The 22,491-nt window shown below is 37.0% G+C and overlaps 1 protein-coding gene across 1 annotated transcript in view; it reads left to right on the top strand.

Moving 5' to 3' along the window:
* The first annotated feature begins 81 nt into the window (after positions 1-81).
* ubash3bb (ubiquitin associated and SH3 domain containing Bb) overlaps positions 82-22,491 on the top strand; it is a 41,278-nt gene continuing 18,868 nt past the window's right edge. The window contains exon 1 of the mRNA XM_056474405.1: positions 82-578. Coding sequence (XP_056330380.1) covers positions 451-578 — 128 coding nt within the window. The 5' untranslated portion in view covers positions 82-450. The remainder of the gene's footprint in view (positions 579-22,491) is intronic.

The following is a 22,491-nucleotide window of genomic DNA, read 5'->3' as shown; positions in this document are numbered from 1 at the left end:
AACATTAAAACAAAAAGGCTGTCAGCTTTGGACTTTCAGGTAAATTAGACTAATTAAAGCTGTTTAGTGTGAAATACGAGTGAACGTGCCTCTCTCTGCTGGGTTGGCACGCGCTTGGGCTGTCTCAAAACCTCGTGACTTGCCCACTTAGACAGCGTTTTTGAGCATGCGGGCGTTTTTCTCAAATTTTCTGACTTGGAGTCCGCCTGTGATTAACAATATTTGTGTAGTATGTATAGGCAGCCCCTTTAGGTTTTGAGGCACGGCCATTATCTGTAGCTCGTTAATGTACTGTAGGATACTACTACTGTATACAAACAGACGCTGCCGCTGTCAGGAGGAGGGACCGATTATGCGCGCATAACGTTAGTCATAGTGTAATTCGTTAAATAAGCAGATGTGGACGTGCCGTCTTAGACTGTCGTCGGTATCAATTGATGGGACTGAAGTATGGCAGCAAAGGAGGATCTTTACTCCAAGATTATTCCGCGCAGACTGAGACAGAATAGTTGCGTCTCTGTCAAACATGGATCCAATCTGGACGTGCTGCTGTCGATGGGTTTCCCTCAGCAGAGAGCGTAAGTGACATAGCCTATTTATTATTTATGGGGTGCTTCTTACAAACACAATTATATTTGAACGTTTGTTTGTTTTTTTCAAAATGCAGGCAGTTATTATTAAAATGTAGTGCTCTAGCTTCAAGTGAGCATAAAGTCATTTTCTGGCATGAACAATAAGGGTTATCCGGCAATATCGTTCGCAGCAGCAAGACTTTTAATTGCTTGTAATTAAGGTCAGTGGTGTGTTGCTGAAGCCACATTAAGCATCGCAGTCGCACAACTAAATCTACAAGCTATTTTTGGTAATTGTGTCAAAAAGCCACACAACACGCACATATAAAGAAACCACCTGAAAATACTTGTCTCTAGATTTATATGTAGTGAATCTGATGACATGTATTCCAAACCTAAAATGAAAGTATTATTAGAAGGGTTAAGTAATCAATACTTGTTAAAATAAACCCTATATTTATCAGTCACGAGTAACACGTGAAAATATTTGGGTATCACTTTATTTTGATGGTCCTTTTTTAACACAATTTGTTGATAATAAGTTACATTGCAACTACTACATATCAGCTAATTCCTATTAGTCGACTGTAAGATAAAGATTAGTGTAAGTTGACATGTACTTGCAAGGTTTCTTATAGTCAGTTAAACAAACAGTATAATAATACTTTATTGAAAATTAGTTTGCCTGCATTTGCAATACAACTTGCCGTCAAACAAATGTTCAAAAGGGACCATCAAAATAAAGCAATACCAAGATTTTGACCAGTTGTCATTTTTAAGTGGTATCTACACTCACCGGCCATTTTATTATGCACACCTTACTAGTACTGGCTTGGACCCCCTTTTGCTTTCAGAACTAACTTAATCTTACGTGGCATAGATTTAACAAGGTACTGGAAATATTCCTCTGAGATTTTGGTCCATATTGACATGATAGCATCACGCAGTTGCTGTAGATTTATCTGCTGCACATCCATGATGCGAATCTCCCATTCCACCACATTTCAAAGGTGCTCTATTGGATTGAGATCTGGTGACTGTGGAGGCCATTTAAGTACAGTGAACTCATTGTCAGGAAACCAGTCTGAGATGATTCGCTCTTTATGACATGGCGCATTATCCTGCCGGAAGTGCCATCAGAAGATGAGTACACTGTGATCATAAAGGGATGGACATTGTCAGCAACAATACTTAGGTGGGCTGTGGCGTTGACACGATGCTCAATTGGTACTAATGGGCCCAAAGTGTGCCAAGAAAATATCCCCCACACATTACATTACCATCATCAGCCTGAACTGCTGATACAAGGCAGGATGGAGCTGTGCTTTCATGTTGTTGACGGCAAATTCTCACCCTATGATCCAAATGTCGCAGCAGAAAAGGAGACTCATCGTCGGCGCAATAGCCTAGTGGTTAGCGCGTCGACATATGGTGCAGTAGCACGTCAGGGCGTCACGAGTTCGAATCCCGGCTCGAGGACATTTCCCTACCCTACCCCCCTCTCTCTCTCAAACTTCGCTTCCTGTCATAAATACTGTCCTATCTAATAAAGGCAAAATAGCCAAAAAAATAATTCTTTAGAAAAGGAGACTCATCAGACCATGCAACATTTGCAATCTTCTGTTGTCCTATTTTGGTGAGCCTGTGAGAATTGTAGCCTCAGTTTCCTGTTCTTAGCTGATAGGAGTGGCACGCGGTGTGGTCTTCTGCTGCTCTAGCCCATCCGCCTCAAGGTTGAACATGTTGTGCATTTAGAGATGCTCTTCTGCATACCTCGATTGTAACGAGTGGTTATTTGAGTTACTGTTGCCTTTTTTTCAGCTCGAACCTGTCTGGCCATTCTCCTCTGGCATCAACGAGACATTTGTGCCCACAGAACTGCCACTTACTGGATATTTTATCTTTTTCTGACCATTCTCTGTAAACCCTAGAGATGGCAGTGCATGAAAATCCCAGTAGATCAGGAGTTTCTGAAATACTCAGACCAGCCCTTCTGGCACTAACACCTATGCCACGTTTAAAGTCACTTAAATCACCTTTCTTCCCCATTCTGATGCCTAGTTTGAACTGCAGGTTGTCTTGACCATGTCTACATGCCTAAATGCATTGAGTTGCTGCCATGTGATTGACTGATTAAAAATTCGCTTTAATGAGCAGGTGGACAGGTGTACCTAATAAAGTGGCCGTTGAGTGTATTTTTCTTTTTCATGCATTGTAACTTAGACTATAGGATTAAAACTGTAACAGTTTTGATTATAGAAAACGCACATTTCACAACTAGTTTGCTTATTAGCATATTATTAGCATATCAGCTTTATATCACTACTTTTAAAGCACACTTGAACTGCTTATTCTGCATGAGCATATCTATGAAACTTTTACTGATCTATTACCTATGCTAGTACAACAACTGGATTATTATCAATAAGATGTTTTTCTTTGTATGTTTTACTGTTAAAAATCTTGGATCTTTTATATATTATTTTTTCAGATGGTATGACCTGGCAAATAGTGTGTTCTGTCTGGGTCTACAGTACGCCTTTGGGTAGTAGAAAGAAATGGACGATAAAAGTCATTTGTAAAGGCACTCACTCTTTTGTATCAGCAAGTGTGTTCCAAGCATAGTCATGGAGTTAATATACTTTTGTTTTGTCTCTTTTATGTATGTATTGACCCATATTATTAGAGTCAACTGTCCTGATTTCCTGTAAAGGCCTCTTTCAGAGTAAGAGATATCAGATTTGTTTGTTGCCTTGATGTGAACCAACTGAGATCAGATAAGACCATCATCATACTAACTCAGTCAATGGAAAAAGACAATGAATGCATCCTATAGTATAATGAGAAGGAACATCTGTGCTCATTACACCATGAATGATTTGTAAGTCACAAGGTTTTTTGTTCCATTCTTATTTTGGCGCATATACAAGAAAACCCAAGACTATGCAGCTGTTCAAAATTAAACTACGCAGTCAATGTGTGCTCATGCTTGTGTGGGAAGGTTGGTTCTTTTTTGTGGTTGGTGTTTATTCATTTGCTTCTGTTGCGCTTGGAAGTGATCGCAGTGGTGTTTATCTGGGTTGTGTTCACCCTCATGCTGTTTTGAAACGATGCGGCTTTATTTATTCAGTGAAATACAATAGGTGAATTTTTGAAGACTAATACCACCAAACTACCAAGCCAGTATGGCAGTATTCAACTGATAACCTTGCTACTGTTGCGAGTGGATGACTTAAATGATTAGAGAATCATTCTGATCCAAACCATTCCAACTAGCAGATAATTTAAGTCAGTAGAATTATTACTATCTGAAGAATCTTTCAGATCAATCTTATCCCATTAGTAAAATATTATTTTATGATCATTCCTATTAGGAGAACCTTTCCTAGCTATCAGTAGAATCATTCTTATTATTCGCGAATGCTTTTTCCAGAATATCACTTGACTTGCTGCTTATTACTTATATTGTACTACATTTTAGATTTTTGCCAAGTGTGTTTTTTTATTTATATGTCAAATAAAGAAGAAATTACATCTAATAACAGAGGGAGAGCTCTATAGATTCAGGAAACAGAAAACCAATTATGTTGGATTACAACAGAACGTAAGACTGCAGTTGGCTTTCACTGCTTTTGGGAAACACATCTTTTGAAAAGTAGAATCATTCCAATCATTCCAATATTCATAAGTAGAATCATTCCAATCACCACCAGCATGCTTGATCGGGACTTGTGGAGCTGTGGTGGATTTGCTCATCAGTGTTTGAACTTTCAGCAGTGAAACTTAAACCACACTAAATTAAACTTAACTGAACTTCAAAAATCTGGACTTTATTAGAACTATGTTAGGCTTCTTTGACACAATCTACATTGTGAAATGTGCTATACAAATAAACATGAATTGAATTAAACTGAGTATCATTCAGATCAGCAGATTCACTTCTATCTGGAGAATCATTTAGATCAGCAGAATCACTTCTATTTGGAGAATCGTTTAAATCAGTGGCAGCATTCTGATCAGTGTCAATCAGGTCAATAGAATCTTTTCTGTCTGGAGAATCATTCAGATCAGTATCATCAGGTCAGAATAAATTCTATCTGGAGAATCATTTAGATCAGCAGAATCACTTCTATTAGGAGAATCGTTTAAATCAGTAGCAGCATTCTGATCAGTGTCAATCAGGTCAATAGAATCTCTTCTGTCTGGAGAATCATTCAGATCAGTATCATCAGGTCAGAATAAATTCTATCTGGAGAATCATTTAGATCAGCAGAATCACTTCTATTAGGAGAATCGTTTAAATCAGTAGCAGCATTCTGATCAGTGTCAGTCAGGTCAATAGAATCTCTTCTATCTGGAGAATCATTCCGATCAGTAGCATCCTGTTATCAGTATCTATCAGGTCAGTAGAATCTCTTCTCTCTAGAGAATCGTTTTGATCAGTAAAATCATTCTGATCATTATCATTCTAAACCAACATACAGTATAGGCTAATTCTGAAAACGTTGCCCTATATATGTTTCTGGAGATCGTGAATTATATAGCCAGAAGTATGTATGGCTGCATTTCATTTTTAAAATGAACGATACGGGGTAGTAAGATGCCGTTCCTTTTCGCGCTTACCAGCTGACCGCTTACCTCCGTATGGACGGATTTCCCGCTGTTACCAGTTTGTCCCATTAGCTCGCCATGTATGTCGGCGGACTTGAGATGCAGAGAGGAGTTGACCACGACGTCGGTATTCGAGTCTGGTGAAGAACGGTTTCAGAAAGTGGGTAAGACAAAAACAGAATACAAAAAATTAAATAAATGAGTAAATAACAGGGTGAGAATGTGGTAAAATCTGAGAATGTGGTGAATATCAGATGAGGGCATTTCTTTTTCTGAATTGCTTTTAAAAAATTGTTGGTTGGGTTTAGGGAAGTGAATGGGCAGGTCAAACAATAACAATGTCAATCGATCGGTCAGGCTTTCAGTCAGTCAAACAGTCAGTCAAGAGTGTCCTCTGGAGGATTTACACAAGAACAGCAGGCACGAATGGCACTCGCAAGAGAAATTTGAGATTTTAAAAAAGCGTACACAGCGGCAAAAACTGCAAAAAATCGTAACTCCTGGTACATATTTGGCAGCCTACAGAAAGGTATATAGAGGTACATTTTCAGAATAAGGGTTGTTTTAAACAGTAGCTTCATTCTAAAAAGCAGAATCATTTCTTCCAGCAGAATCATTCCAATTAGTAGAATAATTTCATCATTAAAATAATCATTTCTATTGGTAAAATAAGTCCAAACAGCAGAATCATTCAGATCTGTACAGTCATTGTAATCTGGATGAACAAACTACGAAAAGATTCACAAGAATGATTGATTCTCAAATTGGACATCTCTTTTAACACGTTTATGACAGTTTCAATTCAAAAATATTTTAAGACTTTAAGTGAGAAACAACCCAATTTTGCAGCTCATTAGTCATTTGAATCAATTTTATGATACATTTATAGTGATTTTTTTCTTCTTTATCTTTTCTTTCTTTATAATAAAACTGTAACAATGTTCTTCACAAATTCCCAGAAGAAAGAGTCATGCTGGTCTGAAACAACTTCGGTTAAAAAGGGTGAGTTAAAAATTACGACTAATTTTTTGGGTGTACCGTTAAGTCTGACCGCACTAACCAGTCCTTCTGGTTATTCTCTTGCTCATCCATTTATCACAGTTGCTGTGTTGTCATAACGTAGCTTTTAACAGTAGTGAGTCTGTGCATATATTAATGCAGCATCACTGTGGTTTCTCTCAGGGTCACGCTTTGTAAATGTCATCTACTTCCTTCCTGAAATATGACACGCAGATGAGATATCAACCATCAATTCACTGCATAAACACCGAGATCCTCTTCATCTTCCATATTAAAAGGCCACATTATTTCCCTCACAGTCTGTGAGGGTGACTTTCGTGTTTGCGCTGTGAAGGAAACAAGTGGGCCGTCAGTTGTCCCTGTTGTCTGCTGCAGTCTGGCCACATTTGCCGCCAGGCCTGCAGGTGTTGGCGGGCTGTATTTTTGGGATGGACAGCTGTGCGCTCTTCCCTTCGCCAGTCTTCCCGTGTGGCAAGGATGACAGCTGGTACTCTCAGGCCTCAGGGCTTGTGGGATGGCGTCTGTTTGTTGCACTTTCGGGGCGTCAGTGAGATCAATCGTATCTTTTTCTTCTTCCTCTTTGGCTCAGCTCCCTCGGTGGCTGCTGCTGGATGAAGGAAACAGATGTAGGCTAGCAATAGTGAACCTTTCTGGTCCACTGCTGAAAAAAAACACAGCGGCGGTGCAGGAGTGGGATCTACAAAGGCAGTTGTTATAAAGTCAGCCTACACTTGCACTCCTTCACTATTGTATCAGTGTGTGTTCTCTCATTTGTGAGTCCACCATCTGTGGCGGTTGAGCCACTGCCAAAATGAGAGACGTGTGTCCAAATGCGAGTGTCCTTCCACCCACCTGCTGAGACTCTGGAAGATACACAAGAGTACAGCTCCACCTTGTGCTGTGTTTGTCTGGGCTTTGTGGGATAGGATTGTACATTTAAGGGTCCCATGAAGTACCTTGAATCATTTATTGCATTATTGTGTGGGTGTCAATGTAATTTCACCTGAAACAGGATGACAGGGCGGGACATAATAAGCAGCTCCAACCTTTCTTTTCAAAAATAGCTCATAGCATTTTGTTTACATGATAGTTCACTCATTACAGCCATATTTGACTTGATTTGAGCTTATGACTTCATATACAAGTTGTATTCCAAATGGCACACACTATGCACTTATGGACTATACACTTACGCACTTAGACGCTCAACCAACGTGTATGAGTTTAGTGTCGTTTTTTAACTAAACTGAAATTCAAACCATTTCTCAGACGAGGTTTGACGGTTGGAAAATTAATAAAAATAAATGACCAAAATATGTGGGAGGGGATTTTTCTTGCTCAGTACAAAAATAAATAAAATAATCCAACAACATTGGCCAATAGCTCCTCCCCTTCCGCTACTTGAGCACAGTTGTGACCGTTGAGTGTGTGAAGAGTTGAACATTCCACGCTTCTTTTTATAGGTTGAATCATCTGGGAATTTAAAGTGCACTTATTAATTTTCAGAGGGGTGGTCCAAAGTGTATTTTTAAGGCTTGGTTGTGTTTATAAGATGCAAAGCATTGTGTGCTCATGCTTCATTTGTAAAAAAATCATGTTATTTTTTCATATATCCTACTTTGATTATAAACTGCTACTCAGCTAACACGAAAACGACTATCATATTTATAGTTCCTCCAAAGACCTGTCCTTAAGAGGCTCTGATTGTCAGCTAACGCAATGTACTGTGATTCGTGGATTGGCTCCACATCATCAGGAAAAGCATCACGTCCAGTCACGCCTCTAATAGAATGCGGTGTGTTGTGTAAAAACTGTCAGTGTAGCCGTGTCAGTGTGAGCCTGAATTAGACAGAAAATGAAGAGGACACAGCTGAACTTCACGCCTGCTCTCTAAAAAAAATCTGACAAGTGTCTTTCATATATATTCTGGTTATGAGCATGTGTTAGTAATATGAAACGTTCACATATCATTTGCGATCATTTCGTTATTTGAGATGTATAACGAAGGGAAAGCGGCTGCATAGAGAGACACTGCAGCGCTGCTGAAGATTATGGCTGTTTACAGGGGTTTGATGACTGCTACAACATACCGATGGTGCTACAACATACCGTTAACGCTAGAAACTATGCATGTAATTGATCAATTTCAACAAATAAAAATACTTACAGGTTGTGGCTCACAATCCACAGCTTTGTCTGTTATGGTTGGAGCTGCTCCTTCATTGAGGAGCTGCTCCTTCATAGTTTTTAGCCTAATCCAGCGCTGAACTGGGAGAGATTTTGGAAGTTGTCCTTTGTCAAATGCTAGCTATATCTTTTTTATAATTTTCTGGAACATAATTAAAATTAAATTGTAAGCACTTCTCTCTTTGTGTCGTGTCCTTTGGAAGCCCAAATACTGAAACAGAAGAAGCTCTGTGGAAACAGCAGCATTTGGGCAGCATTTTAGCTTACTCTGCTATAAAATTACAGCACCTCTGGCCACGCCTCTTTCGCTGCACGGGGTGTGTGCGCATGGTGAATTGAATGCGCGTAACCTGAAGCACTTGTGACCTCACTAACATCGATGTGTTTTTTTGTAGTCCCCAAACTTCGTTCACTGTAGGCTTTGTTGAGTTCATTTTGTAAAAGCCAATGTCTCACTTTGCATTGAACTTGAGCATATTATGCTCAGAGATGCTGTTTATGTTAACACAGCTACATTACACATCAACTAAAGTTTAAAATATGGTAGTGGACCACCCCAAGAATATTTCACTTGTCTATACTACAAAGTGGTGTATAACAGTGCATAAGTATGCAGTTTGAGATGTAATAGCCTAATGATAATGCTGAATCTGCATTTCCCATCATTATTTCCTCCATAGCAGTTAAAAATGTAGCATTCTGTGTAAATTCAAAAGGGCCAGAAACATTTTGTGATATGTGCTGATTATGTGTTAAATTCAGACTGCCGGTGGATTGCCTTAGCTTTGCTTCTTATTAACCCAAAAGCAGATTTCACCTTAATTGAAAGCATATTTAAATATGAGCATTTTAACCCTCGTATAATGTGCCATTCATCATATAGAAAATAGTGACTGTGTGAACAAGTGAGCAAATTCAACTGCAGCTTTAGTGGCTATATATAGTGTAGGGAGCGAGGCACAACAGATTCTAGGCTGCATTTGGTTGAACAGGAAATCTGAAGTGCTAAGAGAGTGATGTCATCAGAATCGTTAGTCTGTGTTGGCAGAAATAAGAGACTGACTTTTGAATGCTTATAATGTAAATGTGAATTATGTCATTGTTTTAGAGCACACTGACCTTAAAGCTAACATATTCATAATAAAAGTAAAAACAAAACAGAAGAACAGTTTTGGTGGAATGGGGATTTTAGGAGCCCTTTTCTGATTGTTTGTTTGTTCATTGAACTATGATTATTACACTATAATATCATAAAATATAATGATGTAGTTGTATCATATATATCTTTTTAGTCACAAATACTGCATTTATTTGATAAATAGCACAGTAAAATATTGTTTAAAGAGCCCATATTATGGGTTTTTGAAAATGCCCTTCCATGTAGTGTGTAACACAGCTCTAAGTGAAGTGAAATATCCAGCTAAGGCTTAAATCTGTAAGTGTACAGTGTTTAAAACTATTGATTCATCTATAAAAGAGTCGACTCATAGTGCTTCAAACGAGTCGCCTTGATAACGAGTCATTAGGTGTTTCGCGATGACGCAGCCACGAAACACAAGCCTCGCCAGTAGTTACGCGCGCAAACCAGGGAGATTTGAAACCTGCGGCCCCGCCCACTAACACAGAAAAAAGACTAGACACACACACACAGACGCCGCCGGTCGAATGAAGTCACGCTGTGCTCAGATGGATAATATTGACAGTCTCTACCCAAAGATGAGTTGTTAACCTGGTACAGTACACGCGGTTACTCTTTATATTCTCTTATCACATGTAAGCCACGTTAAAAACGCGACGCGTGCCGCTTTGTTTACGGATTTAACGTTAAAGGCTTTTGTGAGCTCGCGTTCCACTGCCGTTTGTCGTTGCTATGGCGATCGATCGTAAGCTAGGAGACAGGAGACTCGTGTCACTTTCCCTAGTTCTTCTGAGGAGCGTTGTGTGTGTGTGTGTGTGTGTGTGTGTGAGAGAGAGAGAGAGAGAGAGAGAGAGAGAGAGAGACTCGCGTCGCTTTCCCTAGTTCTTCTGAGGAGCGTTGTGTGTGTGTGTGAGAGAGAGAGAGAGAGAGACTCGCGTCGCTTTCCCTAGTTTTTCTGAGGAGCGTTGTGTGTGTGTGTGTGTGTGTGAGAGAGAGAGAGAGAGAGAGAGAGAGAGAGAGAGACTCGCGTCGCTTTCCCTAGTTTCCCTAGTTCTTCTGGAGCGTTGTGTGTGTGTGTGTGAGAGAGAGAGAGGGAGAGGGAGAGAGAGAGACTCGCGTCGATCTCCCCAGTTCTTCTGAGGAGGGTTGTGTGTGTGTGTGTGAAAAAAGCCTTACACTATGAAGCGCGTGTGCACTGTGACTACTTTTATATAGTTGATTACCAGCTGGGCATTTCACTCTGTCTCGTGCTGAAGCCTGTCACTGTCGACCAATCGCAGCAGGCTGTCATCGGTCCAATCAGCGCAGATTAGCTTCGCGCTGAGGAGGGGGTTGGGAACAAATGAATCGCTGAACGATTCATATGGGAGTCGTTGGGATAATTAGGTAAAAATAAATGCAGGTTATAAGACCATCAAAGTGTTTTATGACCTTGCATGCATATTAGACTGTTGTTGGAGACCCTTACAACCTAAATATGACCCTATTTCATGTATAATATGGGCTCTTTAAAAGTACTTAAAAAAAGATGCATAATTATACCATCGTCTTATTGCTATGGCATGAATAAGGCTGCTATAGACTGATTTTATAATGATTGAATTAACTGTATGAAATAACTGATTTGAAAAATGTCAATTTTTTTCTGTTGGTAAAGCAATGGAATACTTGACAATACAAAATCTGAAATTAAATCATTACAAAATATATACTGGTAATAATGATGTGTTGTGTTTACCTCTTTTAGTAAACTATAACTATAAGTTAGATGTATATTTAACAAGAAAACGTTTGTTTTTTATATATACAATTTAACTCAGCGGTCTATATTAAAAAAAGAATTAGAACAACAATTAAATATATCATGTAAATACAAGTTGTGTCAATATATTGATGTCTGTTAAGTGTCATTCAAGTCATATTAATAAACATACAGACAAGTGTCCCTCATTAACATTCATAAAAAGTCATCAAGGAGACTATTTGTATACATTTTAATGATTATAGTTGTGGATCATACATTACACACATAGTCTTAATGTTTTTCCAGCCCAATGTCATTCTAACCTCAGGCTCTGCTCTCCAAATTTCAACATAACAGAAACCTCTGTATATCGCAACATCAAAGTCTAGTTCATGTCTCTTTGTTAATCTTGTGTAAAAACACATAGAATAATACTCAATTTTAACATTTATTGTCCTTGTACAGCCTGATGCAAAGCTTACTGGGAACTAGTAATCTGTGTCTACACTGTAAATAAATGCTGAGTACCATGGATTTGCGTTTGGACACTATTAAAGGAAGTAAGATAGCTAACTAGTTTTTACAAATTTAAGTGGATTGAACATAAAACAGTTAAGTTGTCCCCCCAAAGACCATAAAGCTGCGGTCACATTGGGCTTTGTGTGTGCGAAATTCTGTCGTGCGGCACTGCAAAAAGGGGCGGGATTAAACAAGATGATTAGACATTTAAAAAAGCCAGCGATTGCTCCATGTTTTAAATTTCTGTCCAGAGAGGTCATGTTTTGATCCTCAATTGGTCTCATGCAGTCAAGTGATGCGATTTAGCAGGTTAGAGTTCACCAAGCTTGAACTTTGCACCGCAGCAACCTGCGAAACTTAACGCATGACCCCGTGTTTCCGGTCTGACGCATTCGCATGCGTATGAATGGAAGTCTATGGGAGGAAAAGTCAAGTGTGACCGCAGCTTAAGAATTGTGTTTTTTCAGCTCAATTAAAGTAAGTAGTTTTTACAAAGAGCAATCTTTTTGAGTGTACCCAGTTCAAGTTCATCTTAATACAATCAAATTTCATTGCATTTTTAAAATTTTTTCATTTTATCCTTACGCAAATCTTAAGTAATTTTTTTGTATGTATTTGTAAGTAATGATTGTTGAGTCAACAAGTTATTATTTTTTTCAGTGTAGTTTGTCAGACAACAACAGTATTAATGGTGTATTCCATACTAGGGCTGCACAATTCTGGCTTAAATGAGAATCACGATTTTTTTTTTTGTTTAAAATCAAGCTCGCGATTTTCTCTGTAGATGTAAAATAAAGGTTAATATGAGTAGGCTATTATTATTATTATTCTCAAACATATGGTAAAACAACAATAATAATATTAGGCCTGTGTGTAGGTCTAATGTTGGTTAAAATGTTAAATTTTGTATAGACTTGGAATGGTGGATTTGAACACTTTACATTTGTCCAGTTTGTTAATTCACTGTAAAGTGATTATAACTATAGATAGAATATAACAGACAGAATATAACTATACATAATTCCAAAGTTGACTTATTATGTTTGAGACATATGCTTGTCACTGTCATTGACAACATTATTAGACCTTTTTTTTCCACTGGTAAAATGAGTGATTATCAGATTCCCCTTTGCATTATATTCAACATTATATAGACTAGAGTTGTTATACGGACCCAGTAAACATTTATTTTCATGCAAAGAACATATCAAGTGCTTGCTGTAATCATAACTCTAAACTGTGCTCGTTGAAATGATGTGTGCGCCGGTTGCACTTTCACTGCCACGTGCGTTCATGTCATGTCTGCTGTCACTTTGCGAAAAAACATACAAGCAAATCATACTTCCCGCGCGGCTCTCAAACGAATGATCTGTGCAACAAACTGAACGTTATTTACAACTTTATTACCTGCTATTCACAGCCTATGCAGCTTCGGTTCACTAAAGTAGACATGGCGTGCACGAGTGCGTGTCCTCTCTGAGGTAAACAAACAGTACGTCAGCTCACGTGTGATTTCGCGGCCACGAATACATCATTACATTATCAGACAGAAATGACATTTTTAGCCAAATTATACCTTATAAATACAGTATGTGACACTTTTAACACCATTTAGGTGTCCATGTTGCTGAGCAGCATATGTAGAACAATGAGAATACTTGTGCAACCGCCTTGGCTGTCCTGACCCTGAAATTATAACTGGCTGAATTGTAGAAAAGCTAAATTAAGATCGTGTGTAGGGTCGAATCGAGATTGCGATCTTTTTTTCGATTAATCGTGCAGCCCTATTCTATACTCTATATATCTATATTCAGTTAAAAATGAGCTTGTATGTGTTAATTCTGTTCATTCATTCATCTTTATTTCTTTAGCACTTTTACAGTGTAGATTGTGTCAAAGCAGCTAAACATAGAAGTTCTAGTAAATTGAAACTGTGTCAGTCCAGTTTTCAGAGTTCAGTTTAGTTCAGTTCAGTGTGGTTTAAATTTCACTGCTGAAAGTCCAAACCCTGAAGAGCAAATCCCTCGATGTCCAGGTCCACAAGTCCCAAAACAAGCCAGCCAGTGGCGAGGAACAAACTTCACCAATTGACGAAAGTGAAGGAAAAAACACCTTGAGGGAAACCAGGCTCAGTTTGGGATGGCCAAATTTCCTCTGGCTAAACTTCTTGTGCAGAGCTGCAGTCTAGGCGCCAGGGGCTGGAGAATGCTGGACGTCCATCGTGGAGAAGCTGCAGGTGTGAGTAGTTCACCGGCGGGTATACAGGCTGGCCCACGTGATCAATGTGAACACTCGTCTGTCACGAGGGTCTTTTAGGACTCAGTATCATTCTCTTCACTCCTCCATGTCCACCACAGCATCTGCTCAGGATACGGTCTGGTCCAGGATTATGGAGACCCCTTGAAGTCCTCAATGGTTGGCATTATCTCTTCAAAGGTCTTGGATCACATCAATAACACTGCACAATCTCTAAAGACCTTGGAATGAGTATCCCCAGGTGGAAATAGAGAACATAGAAAACAATTAGCGTAGCTGCTGTTCATAACGTAGTTAAACAAGAGATATTAATGTTAAATAATTAATTAATTTTGAATAAATTATTAATCGATTTTAATAACAAAAACTCATAGGCATTTCAATGAAAAATATAATTATTAGGCATATTCTATCAGTGTATCCCTTGTAAAAACATTAATATCAATAGTAAGATAAATGTCAAAATGATTACTTCAGTTTTTAGTGTCATAATTTTTCAGTAATCATACTAATATGCAGTGTAAAAATAATTTCTTAATTTTATCAACGCTGAACACAGTTCTTGGTGAAAACTGACATCATTTTAAAGCTTTTTAAGGAATATAATGTTCACAAGAACAGCATCATTAAAAAAGAAAAACCTTCAAAATAAATATTTTTGTTACACACAGTCCAAGAAGGTGAAGGAGAGATTATTGTTTAAAGTGTTATTCTACATTGCAGTGACTCTTGAGCGTCTTGGCAATGAATCAGGCAAAAACGGAAGAACTGTAAACAGGAAATTTGGGGATGTTGAGGTCTGAGCTGTGGGATTTCCCCAAAGAGTCGAGTGAAAGGTGTGTTCATGCCTGTTTGGTCAGCTGGACAATTATGAAAAGACACTTTGTTGAGATGATCTGGAGTGATTTGTGAAAAAAAACAAAAACATTGGATGCATTGTTACACAAGCACAAATAGTAGATATGGAAGTGTGTTAAATCTTAACTTGTAGTCTGTCTTGTTTAATTTAAGGGCTGCTGGTTGCTGTCATTCTAACCTCAGGCTCTGCTCTCCAAATTTCAACAGCAAAATCAAATCTTGTTTTAGATCACTGATATTTTATACCACAAATGCCACACATTCGATCTTCAAAATGAGCTGTAGCTGAAAAAAACAGTAGTGAATGATTTTTTATACCATTATTGCATGACTAACTCACACAGTATATTATTTTAACTACTAATATTGAGTTTAAAGGGATAGTTTGCCCAAAAAATTAAATCAGCTCACCATTTATTCACACTCTTATGGCTTTGAATTAATTTCTTTATGCATTTTTTTTAACAAAATTTTGAAGAAAGCTGAAAACCTGTAACCATTGACATGCATAGTAGGACAAATAATACTCTGGAATTCAGTGGTTACAGGTTTTCAAGTGATAAGTAAGTAAATGCATTGCGTGAACTATCCCATTACATTCTAACAGATATTATAGCTACAATTTGAAAGCATAAATAATCACCTGTGTATCACAAGCTACGGACAATTTCTAATAAAATACTGTCCACATTAAAATAGTGGTGTAAAGTTATATATTGCAATTACTCAGATTACTGTAATTGAGTTTTTCCAAGTAGCTTTAAAAATGTGTACTTTTCCCTTGAGTACATTTTAGTGCTGTGTTGGTACTTTTAGTTCACTATTTTCCTTCAACCTGCAGCCACTACTTCAGTTTTTCTTCTCTGTGGGGTTTGGCTCCTGTGATTCTCGTCCAATCAAATCGCACATAGAAACTAAATCGCATCATACAGAACAACCGCAAGACATGGGTGCTTCATAAATGCAACTAACTGTTTGAAAGCATAACAAGTATCCAAGAAGATGTCCAAAATCTTTACACACAATGACCCAGAGACTGTTTAAACTGTATGTTAGTGTATGATGACTGAAATAGCCTTAAAGGTGCAGTTTGTAAGTATGACACCCGGTGGTTGAACTAGGTATTGCATTCCTGGATCAAAACAAATGCAAGCGCAGGTTGCCATACATTGACTTGACTACATTTACATGGACACCAAAAATTCAATTTTAATGCGATTAAGACAATACTCTGACTGAGAGTTAACCATGTAAACAGCAATTTTTGATAAACTTTATTAGATTAAGGTCACAATCAAACTAAAGAGAAATCGAGTTAAGACGTGGAGTATATGCTGATGCATATAAACACCTTAATCGAATTATTGCTGTCATGTAGGACTTTTCGCCGCATAGTGCGACAGGATAGTCCACACACACACACACACACACAGTCAGTGCAGACCACAGACACCTGCATCGTGAAATGCAGAGGTTTTTTGTTTCTCCATTCAGCATGCAGTATGAATTACAAAAAAATCTTCCAGCAGTTCATAGTTGCATCCAATATCTTGTTTGTCACGGGGGGCGTGCATGAAATGTTCGTGAATGAAAGTGAAAGTCGACAAATTAAAAATGAAACACCCGAAATTGCATGAAACTCCGGAGGAAATGAGGATAGTGTGGTGACGCAAGACATTAATCTAATTATGTGCTATAAAATGTAAAACGGGATCATGAAAGTAACAATCAAAAAGAATCATGTAAACACCTTAGTCTTATTATTCTCTTAATTAGATTAAAGCAAATAATTTGATTACTGATGTAAACGTAGTTATTGATAATACATTAAAATGTTATTGATTTTCAATATTCTGTTGCATAATATTATATATATATATATATATATATATATATATATATATATATATATATATATATATATATATATATATATATCAAAAATAATAGACATAATATGTTGCATAATAATATCGTCATTGTATTAATTTTTTCATTCATTGGGACAAATGTTAACACAAGTCCATTGGACACAAGTTAACACGAGTCTAAAAGCACATGTTAACATGAGTCTACAACTATGAAAAAAACATGGTTTGACCAACTGCGATAAAACATTGTTTTGTCATTTTGAGCTATTCTGAGAAAATTCATCGGGAGTGTTTGTAGAAACATGTTAACGCGAGTACATGTAAATAAGTTAACATGAGTCTATGGAAACAAATTAACACGAGTCCACAAACACAGCAAAACATATTTTGACTGACAAAGATATTAAAACAGACCCCTTCAAATGTAGTCATGAATGGCTAAATTAGATTGGTTGATTTTTGTGTGCTGAACTTTTGACTACACAAGCTTGAATCCTGTTGATAACATGTAAATTATAGGGTTTTTTTTAGATTAATTTTGGTTATATACTGTTCAATTAAATTAAATTCACCTTTATTTCTATAGCGCTTTTACAATGTAGATTGTGTCAAAGCAGCTTCACATAGAAGATCATAGTAAATTGAAACAGTGTCAGTTCAGTTTTCAGTGTTTAAGTTCAGTTCAGTTTAGCTCAGTTCAGTGTGGTTTAATATTCACTACTGAGAGTCCAAACACTGAAGAGCAAAACCATCGATGCGCAGCTCTACAGGTCCCGAACCATGCAAGCCAGTGGCGATAGTGGCGAGGAAAAAACTTCTTAATAAAACTGTACTTAATTTCACTAATTGGTGACAGTGAAGAATTAAAAAAACCTTGAGAGAAACCAGGCTCAGTTGGGCACAACCATTTCTCATATGGCCAAACGTCTTGTGCAGAGCTGCAGTGTAGGTGCCGGAGGCTGGAGAAGCTGGACGTCAGCGAGACTCATCTGTCCCTGGAGCATCACAGGAATCAGTCTCATGCTCTCCACTCCTCCATGACCACCACAGCTGCTGCTCAGGATACGGCCTGATCCAGCATTATGGAAACCTTGGGATCATCTCATCGCTGGTCTTGGATCGCATCAGTGGCGTTTCATAGTCTCTGGGGTCTCGGGATGAGTATCCCCTGGTGGAAATAGAGAATAAAGAGAATAATTAGTGTAGCTGCTCTTCACAGTGTATATAAATGAGATGCAGAAACCTGCGTGGAGCACATTCATGTATCATACCGCTAAGTGAAACATTGAGTGTATGCTTTACTAAAAAGATAGGTCTATAATCTAGTTTTGAACTGCGAGAGTGTCTGAGCCTCAGACATTATCAGGAAGGCTATTCCAGAGGTTAGGAACCATAAATGAGAAGGCTCGACCCCCTTTACTTGACTTTGCTGTTTTAGATACTATCAGAAGCCCTGAGTTTTGAGATCTTAAAGAGCTTGTTGGATTGTAGCGAGACCGAAGGTTGGTTAGATAAACAGGAGCTAGATTATTTAAAGCTTTATAGGTAAGAAGCAATGTTTTAAATCAATACGAAACTTAACAGGCAGCCAGTGTAAGGAGGATAAAATTGGGGTGATATGGTCATATTTTCTAGACCTGGTAAGAACTCTTTTTGTACTAGCTGTAGTTTGTTAATAGAGGATGCTGGGCAGCCAACAAACAGAGCATTACAGTAATCCAGCCTAGAAGTCATTAGAGCATAGACTAGCTTTTCTGCATATGAAATGGATAGCATACCTCGTAACTTAATATTACTTAGATCAGGCATGTCCAAGCTCGGTCCTGGAGGGCCGGTGTCCTGCAAAGTTTAGTTCCAACCCCAATCAGACACACCTGGGCTAGCTAATCAAGCACTTACTAGGCTTTCTAGAAACATCCGTGCAGGTGTGTTGAGGCAAGTTGGAGCTAAAATCTGCAGGACACCGGCCCTCCAGGACCGAGTTTGGACACCCCTGACTTAGATGAAAGAAGGCATGATTTTCAAAAGATAATTGCTGTCTAATATGACACCCAGATCTTTTTTATAAGAGCTACACAAATAATAAAATCAATATTGTTTACAATGACACTGACACCAAGTAAAAAGAATCTTTATTTGGTATAGGCATGTTTTGTTGCTGTGAAAAAGTGACGAATCTGCCAATCTACAATTGTGAATAGCTTACATCTGGATAGGGACACCAGTTAAAGGTGCAGTAGGTGATCTGCCACAATGTTAACCGGCTAGCATAAATCTCTAAAACACAGTCCCACCCCTGCCGTCCCAAGCCACGCCTCCTTAAATATAAGTGCACGCACCTTAAAGATGAAAGCAGTACCCTCACTCAGCGACTTACGTGCTATTTCATAGCATAATATTCAGAGTAGCATGGTAAACAATATAGGGAGTGCATTACAGAATGTCATTGTTCAAGAATGAACCAATGTGATGTAAATATGAAACCAACTTCAGCTCAGTAAAGCAGGCTTGGCGGAATAGCGCTATTTACTGATGTTTTGTTGTTGAACTAAATAAAATCTACATTGTCGATGCTGTAAAAGGTCCCTTATGAAACTGAAAATAGTCACATCAATCAACCGCAGGAAGATTTCAGTGGCTGAACAACACTTCTGTGCATATAACCCATTTGTAACAATATTTACATCAGCTTTTCTTAAAAGAAATCCTTCAGCTATGGGGTCATCCTTCCTCCAGCGTGCAAAAGTAACTCCAGTATTGATTCAGGATTTTTAAAAGTTTTGATTCATCATGTTTTTACCGTTTGCGCTCTTTCTCTCTCTCTCACATGAACCCCCAGCGTGTGTATGCACAAACGGCAGATCTGCACGTAAACGGCTGCGCATTAGTTCAAACTGCATTTGCTGACAGTTTTAGCTACTTATCGGATCTATGGGAGATGTCGGCCCGACACTATTTAATTGAATGAACATTTTTCAGTCTTATGCCTTACCCAGAATATAAAAATACATATAAATACATTTAGATCATTTACTTTAATCAATACTATCAGAATGTGAAGAGACTTTTACCCAGCACAACAACAAATGTTTCTGAAGACAATCACCTTTAACACGGTCACCAGTTAAACCGTAACACTGGCACGTAACTCACATTTTCAAAGCAGAATAACTGACTTCAGCATTGTTTTTCAGATGAACAGGTATGTTCACTTGGCATGTTTAGTAAATAGCTGCAAACATATTATGGTATTTTTATGCTTTGAACGAGTCAAAAACTTACATACAGCAGCTCTAAACAATCAGTAAATACACTACAGAATGTTGTTTTCACATAGGTGCACAAAATGCATCAACCTTTCACAGTTTAAAACTCCCTACTTTTGAATACTTTTAAAATGGTTACTTTTTACTCATACTTTGAGTAATATTTACAACAAATACTTGAAAGTAATGGTTCTTTTACTTGAGTATTGTAGGATTGGGTTTTAAACCACAGCGGTTCGAACTGTAGATCTGCCGAATGACTAAAAAATTATCAATATTGATGGTAAAAAACTGTACATTCTAGTCAAACCATTCTTCTGCAATCTTATACCAAAAACGGAAATAAGGGCAGTATTATTAGCTATAAATGTGGGAGAGCGTTGATATTATGTGATTGTTTTGTATGCAATATGGAACAGTTAAGTGTTGATGTTAAATCAAAAGTAATTCACAAATACTTGAAAATGAAATGATTTAATGAAAATAACTTGCTATGGTTACAACTGAATTAGTTACAAAATAACTGCATAAAATGATAAAATATGAAATGATAAAACATATGATATAAATTGTACCCAGCTTAAATGTAAAATTAAAGTTACAAGAGGTAGAAGGAGAGACAGGGGGAGGGAGAGAGAGACAAAGAGAGCAGGCCCAGAAGTTAGCCTGATTGCAGTAGAGTCAGAGAAGATAGACTCCAGAGGAGGAGAGGAGCAGAGCAGGAAAGCAGACCAGGAAAAGACAGGCCAGGAAAAGAAAAGAGACAGAGCAGCGTTTTACCACCTATTTTGTATCATTGTGACTAAAGCCCAAATGTTGAGACATTCAAACTGACCAATCAACATGTGACCACATCGTAAAACCCCCAAAGTCCACATACCAGGCCCTGATCTTATTAGTATCTGCCTTTGGAGTCAGTATGGACCTTCTTGAGTCAAAAAGACATGTTTTGTCATGTAAACAAACGCATATAATAATTTAGCCTCTTACAGTCAGATTTTTCAGTACTCTTTCCACCACTGCATTCAAACAACTGTCACCAAATAGTTTTATGCAGTTTACTAAATGAAGTCATTCATACATGTCAGAATGTTAATACAATTATGAAAACAACCCCCTTTGTCTGATCTCTACATTTTTGCTTAAAGGAATAGTTCGCAAAATTAAATAAATAAACAAATATAAAATTCTAAATTAAGCAAAACACAAAAGAAGACATGAGGAATGTTGGAAACTAGTAGCCTTTGATATTTGTTGTCATTTGTTGTTTCCAAAATTATTCAAATATATTTCTTTTAACAGAAAATAGAAATTGATTAAATAAATAGAGAGGAATGAGAGTAATACAATTTTTTATGTGAACTAAATCTTTAATTCACAAGATGTGCACATTCATAGAGTAAAATGAGAGTAGAAGGCATTGCTGATCACAGCTTTCCGTATGTACAGTCATAATTAATTCATTATCGTATGTGTTACTGGAATTAGTGAAGAATCTCCTCCACTGCACCTTCAGCAAATTGTGCGTGAGTAATACACGGTCCATTGGAAATAGCTTGTAAGACATAAAAAGACATCTTAGGACATGACAGGTTATAAGTGAGGCGTGTGTGTGGGTGGTTACTCAGTTTTATTTATCTCGATTTTTTGAGGCATATTTGGTTTTTTGATGGAAAAAGGTTTCTTCTACCATCATGACCTACTTTAAACTTTCATGAGGGGATGTGTTCACTCTCACGCTTGAAATGCATGTTAATATTTCATGCTTTCAAGAGCTTTTTCCGTGAAATCAAATTGCTGTAAAAACGGATCTGCTCTTTCATCCCCTCATTAAATCATGAACCTTTTCGGTCTCTTTTGATCTTTATTAGTGCACATAGGAAGTATTCAGGTCATTTTTTCTGCACATTTAGGGATGGTCAATATGTGATTAAGTGTCACAATGCACTATGTCACATATTATATTATATTAAAGGATATTATATTATATTATATTATATTATATTATATTATATTATATTATATTATATTATATTATATTATATTATATTATATTATATTATATTATATTATATTATATTATATTAAAGGATATTATATTATATTAAAGGATATTATATTATATTATATTATATTATATTATATTATATTATATTATATTATATTATATTATATTATATTATATTATATTATATTATATTAAAGGATATTATATTATATTATATTATATTATATTATATTATATTATATTATATTATATTATATTATATTATATTATATTATATTATATTATATTATATTATATTAAAGGATATTATATTATATTATATTATATTATATTATATTATATTATATTATATTATATTATATTAAAGGATATTATATTATATTAAAGGATATTATATTATATTATATTATATTATATTATATTATATTAAAGGATATTATA

This window comes from Danio aesculapii, chromosome 15, assembly GCF_903798145.1.
Source record: "Danio aesculapii chromosome 15, fDanAes4.1, whole genome shotgun sequence".
Lineage (NCBI taxonomy): Eukaryota > Metazoa > Chordata > Actinopteri > Cypriniformes > Danionidae > Danio > Danio aesculapii.
This window is presented reverse-complemented; position numbering and strand designations above follow the sequence as displayed.